This window comes from Fistularia commersonii, chromosome 9, assembly GCF_037954325.1.
Source record: "Fistularia commersonii isolate RoL2024-O1a breed Wild chromosome 9, RoL_Fcom_v1.0, whole genome shotgun sequence".
Taxonomy (NCBI): Eukaryota; Metazoa; Chordata; class Actinopteri; order Syngnathiformes; family Fistulariidae; genus Fistularia; species Fistularia commersonii.
Window position 1 is genome coordinate 674,726 of NC_141292.1, and position 14,364 is coordinate 689,089.

At 52.9% G+C, this 14,364-nt stretch overlaps 1 protein-coding gene across 4 annotated transcripts; it reads right to left on the reverse strand.

Annotated features, from left to right (window-relative positions):
- Window positions 1-47: 47 nt before the first annotated feature.
- On the reverse strand, window positions 48-13,917 carry coro1cb (coronin, actin binding protein, 1Cb). Of its 4 annotated transcripts, none has more exons than XM_086151754.1 (11): window positions 11,944-13,917; window positions 6,354-6,553; window positions 5,324-5,446; window positions 5,103-5,232; window positions 3,582-3,763; window positions 3,374-3,493; window positions 2,604-2,708; window positions 1,732-1,877; window positions 1,402-1,459; window positions 1,067-1,309; window positions 48-986 (listed from the first exon to the last, which is right to left on the reverse strand). In XM_086151754.1, exons 1-11 carry the CDS (start codon window positions 13,850-13,852, stop codon window positions 867-869), a joined length of 3,336 nt encoding a protein of 1,111 aa, XP_086007880.1. In that variant the 5' UTR covers window positions 13,853-13,917; the 3' UTR covers window positions 48-866. The 4 variants fall into 4 exon arrangements, with proteins under 4 accessions (XP_086007880.1, XP_086007882.1, XP_086007883.1 ...); XM_086151756.1 differs by lacking the exon at window positions 11,944-13,917 and adding an exon at window positions 10,047-10,373; XM_086151757.1 differs by lacking the exon at window positions 11,944-13,917 and adding an exon at window positions 8,718-9,393.
- Window positions 13,918-14,364: the final 447 nt, after the last annotated feature.

The following is a 14,364-nucleotide window of genomic DNA, read 5'->3' on the forward strand; positions in this document are numbered from 1 at the left end:
TTTGGAACGTGAGGAAACACCTTGGAGACCCGAGGAGGACAGACGTGTTCAGTGTGTAAAATCTTTATTATGTGCACGGAACTGTTTGTCAACGTTTGGAGTGAAACACGAGCCGGGCCAGCGGTTCCTCCCCACGCCGAGGACCTGGACCTGGACCTGGACCTGGACCTGGACCTGGACCTCCACGGCGACAGGAAGCGCCACCACGTTTGCGCGACGTTTACATCGGACCCCCGTCCGCGCCCACCCGCCCACCCGCACCTCCATTTTAATAAACCGGGGACAAGATGTTTGAGAAGAACTTCCTCCACATTCATAAATCAGATGGTTATGGATGAAGAGCGAGAGGGGGAGGAGGAGGAGGAGGAGGAGAGGGGACGTTCTTCCTTTCTGAGAGAAGATAAAAAAAAAGATGGATTCCAGCTGGACGACGTCGTTCTAGCGGGTTGTGACTGGAATGTAGGACCAGAGAGAGCGAACGCGTGGAAGCAGGGCAGGGAGGCCTCTGCAGACCACCCGTGTTTGGCAACACACCAAAGGAAAGGCTTGGGAAGACACACACACACACACACACACACACACACACACACATGCACGCACACACACACACATGTGTGAGGTGAGGACCGACGCGGCGTGGAAACATCAGATTGCCGTTCAGAAACAAAGCCGCCCCGAGCTGTAAGACTTTTCCTTTGACGACAACAACAAAAAAAAAACAACAAAAAAAGTCTTTTCTGGAGACGAGCGGGGGGGAAGGAGGAGGGATGAGAAGAAACAAAAAAAAAGGTTCATCCTGGAATGTAGGCTCAGGTTCTCCGCCGAGCAGAACGCGGCCCGAGCCGCAGAACCCGGCCGCCGACCCTTCACATGGCGACCTTGGCGACCTGCTCCTCCAACCTGGCGATCCGGCGGTCCTGGAGGATCACGCGGTCCCTGAGGGACTTGAACTCCCGGAGAACCTCTTCCAGTTTATCTTCCATTTTCTGAGGAGGAGAGAAGAAGAAGATGTTGAAGGGACGGGAAGGACCGGAGGTTCTGGCCGGGGTCGTGGAGGCCCACTCACGGCGGACGACTGTGGCGAGGCGTGCTTCTGCACGCTGGAGACGCTCTCCGCCTTGGTGGCCGGTTTGCTCTCCAGGACGTTGGTCTTCACCACCTTCAGGTCGCGGCCTTTGGCCGACACGTAGCCGTCTTTGAGCGAGATCAGGATGGGGCCGCCGTTCTTCCCGGCGAACCACTCCTCCGCCTCCAGGGCGGGGTCGGGCCCGGCCGTGTCCGGGTACAGGTCGTCCTGGAACAGGTCCGACTGGACGTGGACACGTGGGAGAAGGTCACGTCAGGAGGTGGACGGTGAGGACATCTACGCAGCGTCCTGACAGGAGAATCTGGGAGTCCTACCTTCCGCGGGACGGTCATGATGATGGGCTCGCACTTCCTTTCGTGCAGCTTGTAAAACCTGCCGGGGCAAAAACAGGTTCAGGAACCCGTCTCTTCATGGAGCTCCATATATCTGGAGGTCCCCCTGCGGCGCCGGCTCATCGCCATGGTAACCAAGAGCATCCAAAACTCATCGAGAAGTCAAACCACTTTCAACTCCACGTTACGTAAAGCCAGGAGAAATGCGTCTCTGATGTCATTTCCTGTCCCATCTGCCTGTACAGGCCGTGGACTCAATGTGTGTGTGTGTGTGTGTGTGTGTGTGTGTGTGTGTGTCATCTGCTGCCGTACCTTGCTATTTCACACTTGTTGACGTCCAGGCCCCTCTTGGGCATGTAGCCCATGCCCCGCTGGGGCTCCTTGGTGGAGAAGGTGTTGAGGAAGTGAACGTACGGCACCTCGTCCGTGATCTCGAAGTAGCGAATGCTGCTGTCGCCCTGAGGAGATGATGGGAGAAGGTTACACCTCGTGCAGAAATATCCAGAGTCGTCTTCTTCTGGCTTTTCCCTTCAGGTGTCGCCACAGCAAGTCAACTTTCTCCATCTAACCCTATTCTCTTGATCCTCCTCTCTCACACCAACTACCTTCATATCCTCTCTCACCACGTCCATCCATCTTCTCTTTGGTCTTCCTCTAGACCTGCTGCCTGGCAGCCTTACCTTCAGCAACCTTCTACCCAGATCTTTGCCCTGGGTTGGACATGATAAGAGGAGTGTTCATGTCCAAACCATCTCAGTCATCACTTTGTCTCAGTCATACATGTCCTGCACCTCTCTGACAAATTCTTCTTCTTCTTTTGGCTTTTCCCTTCAGGTGTCGCCACAGCGAGTCCACTTTCTCCATCTAACCTTATTCTCTGGATCCTCCTCTCACACCAACTACCTTCATATCTTCTCTCACGACGTCCATAAATCTTCTCTTTGGTCTTCCTCCAGACCTCCTGCCTGGCAGCTCCAATTCCAGCATCCGTCTACCAATATATTCTCTATCCCTTCTCTGTCCATGACCCAACCATCTCAGTCTGGCTTCTCTGACCTTCTCTCCAAAACATCTACCATGTGCTGTTCCTCTGATAGAGTCATTCCTGATCCTCTCCATCCTGGTCACTCCCAAAGAGAACCTCAACATCTTCATCTCTGCAGAGAAATATCCGTGGCCCTCACCTTCCCGCACAGGTAGACGATGTTGGTGTCGGGGTCGTAAAAGGGAAGCAGGACGCCGTTGCTGGTGTCCATCTCCTGGACGCTGATGGGCTCGTCCATGTTGTCCTGGCGACACAACATCCAGCGTTTACGTGACGGTACAGCGGCATATGTGTGTGTGTGTGTGTGTGTGTGTGTGTGTGTGTGTGTGTGTGTGTGTGTGTGTGTGTGTGACGCGAGCTCTATCTGACTGTGATTGGTCCATTTCCACCGAGGTGACCGGACCTGTAGCCGAGTCTTCCAGGGGAAGTAAAGTAAAGTATTATTGTACAGTTATTTTATTGCCTATCTGTATATTTTATATATATTGTCTATTTTATACAGTTTTATCTTTGTATTGTCCAGGACTACAGATGGAAATTAGCTATGAGCTATAATCTGGTACAAACATCTCTGCCTCTGTGCTTAATGTATTTGTACACTGTCCTAATAAACTTCTAAACAAACAAACAAACAAGTCATGTGAGAGCCTTCTGGAAGGCGGGGAGAAGAAGGCAGCGTCCTGGTCTGAAGCTGCGCCTCCTCCTCCTCCTCCTCCCAGAAGGAAAGAAAAAAAAAACAAAAATGCATCGCGTTTGCTGGAGGAACTGACGTGGCGAATGTGGGACTCCAGCTGACGGCGGAGTGTGTGTGTGTGTGTGTGTGTGTGTGTGTGTGTGTGTGTGTGTGTGTGTGTGAGAGAGATGTGTCAGCATGTTGAGGATTGAATAACGTTCCCGGCGGTGACGTACGGTTTTCCACAGGGCGAGTTGGCGCTCGCTCATGCGACTGAACCCGGTGGTGAAAATGTTTCCATCTGCTAAGAAGATGGCTCTCATGGGCCGCGCTCCCTCGTGCGCTTTGTCCTTCTCCTGCAAACACACACCTCCGTCAGATGGTCGCGTGGCCTTCAGAGAGAGGAACGCCGCTCCACGCACGCTCCGGACGCGCTCCACTCACCGCCACCACCTTGCTCTTGCGTGGGTCGATGACGCGGACCTTCTTGTCCTTGCAGGCGGTGCACAGCAGGCTGCCGTTGCGGCTCCAGCTGACGCTGAAGATCACGTCGGGATGCATGTCCTCCAGGTTGATCACCGCCTGCCCCGTGCCCACGTTCCAGATGATGATCTGGTTGTCGCACCCTAAAATGGACACGTGGCGCCATCACACACACACACACACACACACACACACACCTCCAGGTCAGGGGTTATTTATACGCTCCAGATGAGGTAAGCGCTCGTATTTGGAGCTCAGCTGTGCTCCGGAGACAAACGGATGCTTCCACGGCGGAAAAACCAGCACGGATAGAAAAATGACTTCAGGGAAAAAAAAGAAATGGAAATATTAGCGGTATTAAAAATACTTTGAAGCCATTTGGTTGATTCCTAAATCTTCTTCAGTCCTGACACTGCTGGGAAAGAAAGACAGTCATGTTTCCAACTTTTATTTTCCTTTTCTGTCCAAATACGGTCACACCCTGACCCAGGAGTGGAATCGGTTCTGGAACCGTGTTCGTCAGGCCATTCGCTCGTGCACGGACCCTCGCTAACACGCTGGTCCGCTGATTTTTTTTCTCATTGGTTCTTGCAGTTTTCTGCAGTACTTGAAATTTTGTTTTGTCGTGATACAGCCATGTTCTAGCCCAAGAAGAAATAAAACAGTAAAAAACATCGTAAATGAAACTGAAATTCATTTTATGAATCTCTATCTCCTTAGCTAAACAAAGATACCCTGCATCCTATAAAATATGAGTTCCTTCAATACATCATTTCTATTTACTTTATATTTAATATGATTTTTAATTCCCTCATTTGCTGTACACTTTGTATTGTATTTCAGTGTTTATTGTTGGTTCTAATGATCCCAGAGTGTTTCGTGAGCCGTGTGGAATCCGGTGGATGCTGGGTTGATAACGGTTTGCAGGAGGTTGGTAAAGGTTTACCTGAGCTTCAAAGAGGGTTAATAATTCTGTAAATACCATCAATATGATCACATCTACTGCCTACTTCATGGAAATTAACTTTTCATGGGGGGTCTTGTAACGTAACTCCTGTGAAAAGTGGGGGTCTGTTGTTTGTCAAATTCAATTCCCCGTTGAAATGAACTGAAATGCTTCCAACACCAGTTTGTCTGCTGCAACCAGTCCCTGCAAATGTCTCGCCTTCTCCGTCACCGTATCTCACCCACAACAACTTCTCCGTCCCTTCACGGACGAGTCCACCACACACACACACACACACACACACACACACACACACACACACACACACACACACACACACACACCGACCTCGCTGGTGTTTTTCCATGATGTTCTCTGGGCTAGCTAGCGGCGGCGTCCGCGTGGGTGCTAAACTCTCGTCCCTGAACTCGGATCTGGGCTCCGATCACAAAGATAAACATCCACTCGGATCTCAGAGAACTCCTCTGGATAAGCCATCATGATTGTGTGTGTGTGTGTGTGTGTGTGTGTTATACCTGCGCTGAGGAGAACGTTGCGAGCCGTGGGGTGCCAGGACACGATGCCCACCCTCTTGGAGTGGCCCTCCAGCACGACCACGGGCTCCGACAGCGGAGCCTCCAGGCCGTTCTCAGGGATCTGCCACACCTGGAAGGTAGATGAAGAAACGAGAAGAAGCGGGACGGTTCGGGACGACAACACGACCGCCGGACGCCGGAAAGATGTTGCGTGTCCTTACCATGACGGTGCAGTCCTCCGAGCCGCTGGCGATGACCAGGTCGTTGTGAGGACACCACTCGATGTCCAGCACGGGGCCGGTGTGTCCGCACACCGACGGGTAGACCTTGTCTATGCGGCCCGTCTGCAAAGGACCAGAAGCACCAGCGTGAGACGGCAAACGCGGGATCGACGACATCACGGGTTTCGCGTGTTCGTCGGGCGAGGGATGGATTATCGTGCCGGAGGTCGGGCGACGCAGAGCCGATCGATGGATGACAGAAGGACACGACTGGAACGGCGGTTCAATCTGGTTATTGATCTTCAAAACCTGACACTTCTTCTTCTTCTTTTCCCTTCGGGGTCTCCACAGCCGATCCGTCTTCTCCATCTCACCCAATTCTCCAGATCTGACCTTCATATCCTCTTTCACTAAATCCATCAATCTTCCCTTTGTCTTCCTCGTGACCTCCAATTCCAGCATCCGTCCACCAGTAGCTTCGCTCTTTCTCCTCAGTCCATGAACCAACCATGTCTCCAGAACATCTAGCATGTGACGTCCCTCTGGCGGACTCATTCCTGATCCTCTCCATCCTGGTCGCTCCCAAAGAGAACCTCAACCTCTTCATCTGCACCACCTCCAGCTCTGCCTCCTGTCTTCTGGTCATTGTCAGTGCTTGTAGATCATCTCACCACCATCTTCTATCTGACAATTTTTTGCAGCCATTCCAACCCGCTTGAACCTGTTTCTTTACCTTTTCTCCACCCTCTCCTACCTTCTGGACTGTTGACCCCAAGAGAAATCCTCCACCTTCTGGATCTCCACTCCCTGCAGCCTCACCTCATTCACACACACATATCTTCCGTCTTGTTGTGACTGACCTTCATGCTCATACGATCCGCTGACCAACCGAACCCAGCGGTGTGAAGATGTCCGCGTCACATCTCCACAACGTTTAACCCACACATTTTGCTGGTAAAAAACTCCTGAATATCCAAATACGTCTCACCGAATGCCACGACCTTCACGAACGCTCTGGAGGAGCACCCACCTTCTGCAGAGGCAGGACCAGGAAGGCGCCTCCTCCGCTGGCCTCGATGATGATGGCGACAAACTTGGGGTTGACGGCGCAGAAGGAGCTGTCCCAGGTGACCCTGGAGACGCGGATGTCATCGTAGCACTGGTCGTTCCTCACCGCCTGGCCGAACACGTGACGGAACTTGCTCTGTCGCACAACTCGCCGCAGCATATCTGCGGAGAGGAGGCGGTAAAATAAGCTTCGGAAAGCGTGGAAGGGCCACGCGATGGACTCTTTGCACATATAGTGTGAGTGCATTTTAGCAAAAATATGGAAAATCATCCACATCAGAAGATAAGCATCACGTATTTATTTATAACACGTCTTTTCCGCGCGCTGAATGGCGCCCATGTTATAAAAGAATACATGATACATTATGAGCAGGATGCAGAGCGAGGCATATATTATTCATCCATACGCTCCAAATAATGAAGGGAACCCTTAAACAACACAATGCAAGTCCAAGTCAATCACACTTGTGTCCACTTGGGAAGCAACACGGATTGATCCGGACTTGTTTTAAGGACGTTACGTCAACGCTGGATCAGCCTGGAGTGTGTTTTTACATTTTCATTTGGAGTCCAGACCTCCGTGGGTTCAGACATTTCATTTCCATTCATCATTTCGGTGGGATTTTGTCGTCGGCACATTCAACTATGCAAAGAACAAAGTGATTCATGAGTGATTCATTCAATATTTCATTCATTCATGTTATTTTAGTGTTCCCTTTATTTTTTTTGGAGCAAATACAAAGTAAATACAGAAGGTCCTCACTGAACAACAGGGTTACGTTCCAAGGGGTCGTCGTTTAGCGAAACAGCTTCCTGACGACGGACCGGCACGTTGTGCGCTCAATGCAATGTTTATCCTTTGCAGGACGTACGTATCGTAATGCATGTGCATGGATATACAGGACTGTCTCAGAAAATTAGAATATTGTGATAAAGTTCTTTATCTTGTGTATTGAAATTAAAGAAACAAAAATGACTTTTTCACGATATTCTAATATTTGAGATAGGATTTTTGAGTTTTCCTAGGATGTAAGCCATAATCAGCAATATTAAAATTATGAAAGGCTTGCGATATTTCAGTTGATTTGTAATAAATCCAGAATGTATGACATTTTTGTTTTTAAATTGCATTACAGAAGATAAAGAACTTTATTGCAATATTCAAATTTTCTGAGACAGTCCTGTAGAGCACTTGTACTATTTTACCTTTTCTTTTTCTCTAATGATTATAATTGCATGAATACAGGCCAATATAACCCGTACTCACGCACAACTCAGCTGCCGCTGCATTACGCGGGTATTTTAAGTCATAAAGGCCGTGGAAACTCTGCGTGGTGGTAAAGCGAGTACGTCATGAAGTAAGGAACCTCCTGTGTGTAAAAAGCCGTGCATCTGTTTAGTCCTGCACACGTCGCTTGTCCAGTGACTGTTTCTGCCGTTCACACTCAGATAAATATCTTTCCAAATTTCAAGCGTCGTCGTCTGAGGTGCTCCTGGGGGTCGGTCTGACGACAAACAAGTTAGAGTCGGCTTTACCGTCAGTGTCTCCACGTGCACCGGACGTGCAGGGGAATGAAGAAGACGTTTCTCACGTTTCTCTACGGCTTTCGATGGAGAGTTGGTGTGTTTTAGCACAGAGCGCGCTAATCAAACCAAGAGGATTAGCTGACGTCCACATCTGTGCGGGCTTTGACACGCAGGCCTCGTCGAATATAAACACATTATTATCATTTCGTTTGATTGTACTATATTATTACATTTGTTGTTTTAATATTCAGCAGCCACGGAGTGTCTGCAGACACATTTTACATTGTTTTCTAAAGTCAACCCCACTGCTAAACAGGTAAATGTGATTCCGTGCTGCTGTTTGCAGTCGCTCCCACTATGTCGCAGTTAAAGGTTAATAACTGCTTTTTCACGTCTTGATTTGCAGTGCCTTTGCAACAAGGTGAGTAAAATGAATAGTAGAAAAGAAAAATTAACAGGGTTTAGAAGCAGCCAAATAATAGAGGGGTCTCACCTCGGTTCAGATGCGCACGAGGAACAAGCTGTTCTGTTCAGAACGCTACTTGTGTAACCATTTCCAATTCCTCTTATAACACACTCCGACCGGATCATTTCTGGTCTCTGACTGCGGCTCCGACCCCGAACACCTTCTAGGAACACGGCCGAGCACGGAAAGTAATTTGGTCTTCCTCCCCGACAGGAAACAACACGTCTATTTTCACATGCGAGGGTCTATTTTTAGTGGAACCATTTGATTATGTTTCTTCTAAGCCGTCTGTGCTGGCGCTGACGGGCTTAGGCGGCGCTCTCGCCACATTACCTGTAAATCCACCGGCTGCTTTTCCGTAGAAGAGCCTCTAAAATGAACCTGACGCCCCGCCTGGAGGCGCTGCGACCCAAGGGCCGGGGAAAAAGGCTGCCGAGGACAGCGTGTTCCCTCCAGCCTCTGCACCACCACCACCCCGAAAGCCGGAGACGCTCAGCCACCAAGCAGCAGCAGATGGAGGCACCTCAGCATCACCTGAAGACATCTTACCATCAGCTGGGGGGGGCCTTAGCATCATCTGGAGATGCTTCAGCAACAGCTGGAGGTGCATCAGCATCACCTGAAGATGCAACAGCATCACCTGAAGATGCTTCAGCATCAGCTGGAGGCGGCGGCGCTGATGCTCTGCGCAGGCCCGGGTGTGTCGTCATAGATGACGTCACCGCCGCCCGTCCAATCAGCGCCGCGCTACGAGAATCCCGAGGCCACATTTTCCAGCCGCCGCCGTCAATGGAGGCTGGAACAACTGCCCGTATGCTAGGCGGCTAAACAATGGCCGCCGGCTAACGCTAGTTGAGGTGGACCGTCACAAAGATCGGCGCCTCTCCTACGCCCCGCCTCCCCCCAAATCCAGCAAACTGTTCGATAAAAATAAACTCAGATCCCAAGACGCTGATTAATCTCGTGATTGTCCTTTTTCAGGAATTTTCCGCGCATTTCTAGCGCTGATGGAACGCGACCGTTAGCTAGGTGTGCTACGGCCGTGACAAGAGGGTGGATCGGCATTCCGGGGTGATGCGCCCCAGATGTGGCCCCTCCGGAAAACGCACCGAATCCCGGTTTGGTGTTCTAAAAACACCCGGGATACGGACGGTGAGCGAGGCGCAAGATCGAGGAAGATGACGGCGTGTGTGGAAATGTTCCGCCGCACTGCCCGGGCACCGCCGGTCCCGCTGCACGGCGGCGGACGTTTGCACAAGCAGCCCCGCGGGGAGGGAGGCGGGTTAACAAACATTTCCCACGCAAAAACCTCACACAAAAAAAAAACACAATCCGCGTGTTTTCTGACAAAACGGAACCGCTCGCTCGACAGCGCGGTGCGTCTTTGTGCATCCGCTCCCTCCGCCGTCCCGCCGGCGCCCGGGCGTCCGCGCCGGGTTAAGCTAGCGCTACGGAGTTAGCCTAGCTGCTAAGCTAACGGCTAGCCGCGGTGGACCGCCGCCAGCTGACGCAAGTGCAGATATTTCCACCCAGGATTTTCGGCTGCTTCCACTTCCAAAAAAACCCAGCCGAGCCGAATGGATGCTGCGCGGAGCCGAGCGCCAACCCCGGACACATCGCGCACGGTGCACACACGCTTTTTTTTTTCCCAGGCTCTCTTACCTCCTAAAATCTATGCGATTTTTCCAAAGCACGGAGAGGAGGGGGGATCAATCACAACACATGAATGTGGTAGTTTAGGCGCGCCCTGATCCTGCAGGACGGGGCTCCACGATCCCCTGGCTCCTCCACAAAAAAAAAAAAAAAAAAAAAAAAAAAAAAAGCAAAAAGGGGGGAAAAAAAAAAGCTGAGCGTTCACGCCTGCTCCTCTTCCTCTCTGCAGATACTCGTTTGCACGTCCAGGATGCTGCTGACTGCAGACCGAAGCATCCCAGGCGCTGCTCACCTGCGGGAGACCAGCTGCACAATTCTCATCGTTTCTCGCATTCGGAGAGACGTCGTGGATGGGCTACTGCACATGCGCAGACGCGAGAGTGAATGGAGAGGGGGGGTGTGTGTGCGGGCGGTGCGGGAGGTGCGGGGCTGCAGGAACTCCGCACGCTTTGGGACACACTGGGATCCGTTCGTTTTGTGCACAAACGGCCCTCACGTCACCACCATGCTCTGCAAGGATCAATAAACTGATAATAAACATAGATGAGATTTTTATATTTCCACGTCATCAAATTCATCTCCCAAACATCTGGCCGCTCGGTGGAAGGCTCACACTAACAGGAGAATACTTCAGAATTATTGCACATCTGGATTTACCTGTTAAAATTGACTGAGAAACGATCATCTTCAAAATGATAATCTACAGACGTATCATAACCAGAGCAGGTGACACCATAATTCCATGTTAAGAAATGTTCACATTGTTTATGTGCAACTTGTGAATACAAGCGCTGCCTGTTTATATATTGTTTACAGTATTTTTTACTCTTTGTTCTTCTATTTTTTGATCGCTATTCTTGCACAGCCCACGTTCTGCTGTGTGTGCTTGATATTTCCCCCATGTAAGAATAAGAATAAGAACACCTTTATTTATCCCGGAGGAAATTGTTGTGCCGGGGTTTAAGTAAAACATAACAATAATAAATAAGAGTAGGAAATTGTATAAACACTATAAAAAAGGGGGAGAATAAGAAATACAAATAAAACTATAAAGTGCCTAAGTAACAAGTCAAGGCTATAAAGTGTCTTAAGGTCAAAGACTTTGAGATTCCCTGCGGCTGAAGGGAGAGGAATTAAAAAGTGGGCCTATTAAAGGAATATTCTTCTATTCTATTCATTCATTCATTCATTCATTCATTCATTCATCATCCAGTGCATCCATCCTGCACCAGGGGTCACGAGGAGCCTATCCAGGCTGTGATTGGCTGGCGGGGTTTGCCTGGACCAATCACATGGCTTCATATAGACCTACGACCATTCAGGCCGTCATTCACACTCCTGGACCACGGAGGGTCTCACTGAACCTCCTGCATGAGTTTGGACGGTGGGAAAAAGCCCTCGCAGACACGGGGAGAACGTGGAGCTTCTCGCTTTCCCTGTGGGAACCCAGAGCAGGAGGTTCTAACCATCGCTCCGCAAATAATCCTCTCCAAACCTGCTTTTTTTCTTGCAGATCAATGAGAATCTTTGCAGAGCGTTTCTGGTACAGATGAAAAAGCCGCTGCTGTGCGACTCCGTGTCCCACCAGTAGATCATAGATCTCTCCACCAAACATCACGCACATCTTTTCAAGCCACCACACACACGGCGGCTGCCAGAGCTGGGAAGAAGTTTAAATTTCCAACTGTCTGAGGGGGTTTCTGGCCTCCAGAACGTCTCCTGACACAGTGATCGCATTGCTACTTTCAGCTCTTCTTTTAAACTGTAAGGTTTTTTTGTCGTAATCTGAAGGAGCCGTTAACGGTCAGTCGGTATTTCTGCAGCGAGATGTTAGTCATGTGACGCGGCGGCGGGCGATGTGGAGCGTTCAGAGATCCCATTCATCTGGGGTTCAGCCAGAACGTACCTCTCTTTGGAGACGGCTGGTGCTCCTGGGGTCTCTCCTTGGGTTTCTTCGGCACGTCGAAGGCGTTCTTCATCTGGGACACCTTCACGCCGGCGCCCTGCTCGGCCGCCTCGGCTCGGGCCGCCTCGGCTCGGGTCCAGCTCCGGTGTCTCTGCAGCCGGTTGGTTTCTCGGACGATGACGGAGACGGGCTTGTAGGAGCCGACCTCGCCGCAGGCTCCGGCGTCTCCGCGAGGTTCCGCCGCCTCCTCACGTGGGCGGACTCCCTCCCGGTCCGCCTCCTGTCGGGGTCTTCGGACCCCTTCGTCCGAGGTGACCTCGCGGACGTCCAGTCTCTCTGTGGAGGCGAAAGGATTCGGGGGCTTCTTGGCGACGGGGGGCGGCGGGTTTCTGGACAGGGACCTTCTCTCCGGGGGGATCCTCCGCCGCTGCATGTCCAAGTGTCCGCACTCGTCCTCCGGGATCAGTCTCGCCACGCGGTCGCAGTAGCCGAAGTCGATCATATCTCCGTACCTGCGGTCCATGTGCTCCGGGGAGATGTTCTCCCAGGGGCTGAGGTCCACGGACAGGCGCCGGGCGTCTCCCGCGGCCCCGCCGACCCACAGGGAGCTCATGTCCTGATTCCCCGCCGAGTTGCACGGGAAGCTCCTGTTAAAATCAAACGTGTGCCTCCTCCTGACCTTCTCCTCAGACCGGAGATGGTCTTTGCCCCTCCTCTGGACCTCCATCAGCTGGGCGGTCTTCAGCTTGATGAACGGGTTCTTGGGTTTTTTGGCCACGGGCGGAGGAGGCCCCCTGGCTCTCGGCCTGTCTCGCGGCACCGAGTCCTCGGCGGGCGGCGCGTCCGGTCCTGCTTCTGATCCGGGCGGGTCCGAGCCGCGGCCGGTGGCCTCCAGGGTCTCCCTGGGTGGCATCGGATGATTTGGAGGTGGAGGGGTGGTGGTGGCAGAGGAGGAGACCGGGTCTCCCTCCCTCTGTACGCTTGGAAACTGTCGGCGGTCCTGCAGGAGAAGACCAGAACACGGATCATCCGGTTCTGTGGAATCAGACCTTTGGGCTTCGAGATGCGGCGAGCCTTCTCCTCTGCAGGTCGGAGCCTCCTCCCTCCCGGACACCGTCCCCGCCGACATCTTCCGATGATCTTCAGATCCGCTCGGCGAATGGTCCTGCTTCTCCACGCGGGGCTTCCTGTGGGTCCACCTCGCCTTCCTCTCGCCCTCCTCCATCTCCTGACTCCTGCGGCCGTTCACGGTCTTCTCCGCGGCTCCGGCTCCCCCAGGTGGACACCCGCCTCCCGTCACCTCATCCACCGAGGTGCCGCTGAAAGGCGGCGGCGTGGAGCGGCGACCTTCTGCCTCTGCGGACACCGAGCCGCCGTCCGCTCTCCCTCTGGCGTTCTTCTCCGCGGCGCCGTCCACGTGTCCGTCCGTGAAGCCGTCCTCCGGCCTCCTGCCGTCGCAGGCGAAGTGCCTTCCCCTGTCGGAGGAGATCCAGGTCCCGTCCTGCTCCAGCACCACGAAGTCGTCCTCCTCGCTGAGTCGCCGGCAGGATCCCGCGGGGCCTCCGGCGCCGCCGTATCTCCCCGACCCGCCGTGACCTTCTGACTCCCCGCCGCCGGCCCGCTCCTCCATGACCTCAGCCTTGTTCTGGGCCGGCCTCCTGCCGATCAGCAGCTCCAGGGTGCGTCTGACCTCTCCGGGTCTCGGGACGGCTTTTGACTCCCGAGCGTCTCCGCGGGAGGCTCCGCCCCCGCCACGTCCCATTGGCCGCCCGGTTCGGGGGTCGGAGCGGGACGCCGCCTGTTCGCCGGGGATCCCGTTAATCCCGCCGGGATTCTTCCCTCCGCGGCTCGCCCACTCATCCGCCGCCTCCCGGTCCTTCTCTGACAGCTTCTCCAGCTTCTGGCCCATGGCTGCCCGTCCTGCTCGCCATCGGGGGGCGAAGGAGGGGAGAAATAACACACATCAGGAGAGGCCGGAGGGTTTAATAGCGAGTCACAATGGCTCCGCGAGGTCGGCGCTGATTTCAGATCCCGGCGAGATGAAATCACGCCACCGGCATTCCCGTCTATCTTTAACCACCTTGAATTCCCCTCTATTTTTGTATTTTCCCCCCCGCCGCTCGCCCTCGCCCTCCCAAGGCCTCCATCCATCCATCGCTCCCCGTTCTGCAAGGGAGGAATGCGGCGGCTATAATTAACGCCGAGGCGGCTGCTGCCAGTGAGTCAGGAGGCCGTAAAGGAAACAAGATATGTGAGATAAGAGGTCGGCCGGCCCCGGCAAGGTCACAGGAAGCTTCGACGGACGTTTATCTTCGGCTTTTCCAGGGAATCGGTGAGCTTTTTTTTTTTTTTTTTTTTTTTGCAACACTCACCGTCGGACCCCCGCCCTCCTCCTCCTCGGAGCTCAGCCCAGGAGGAGAC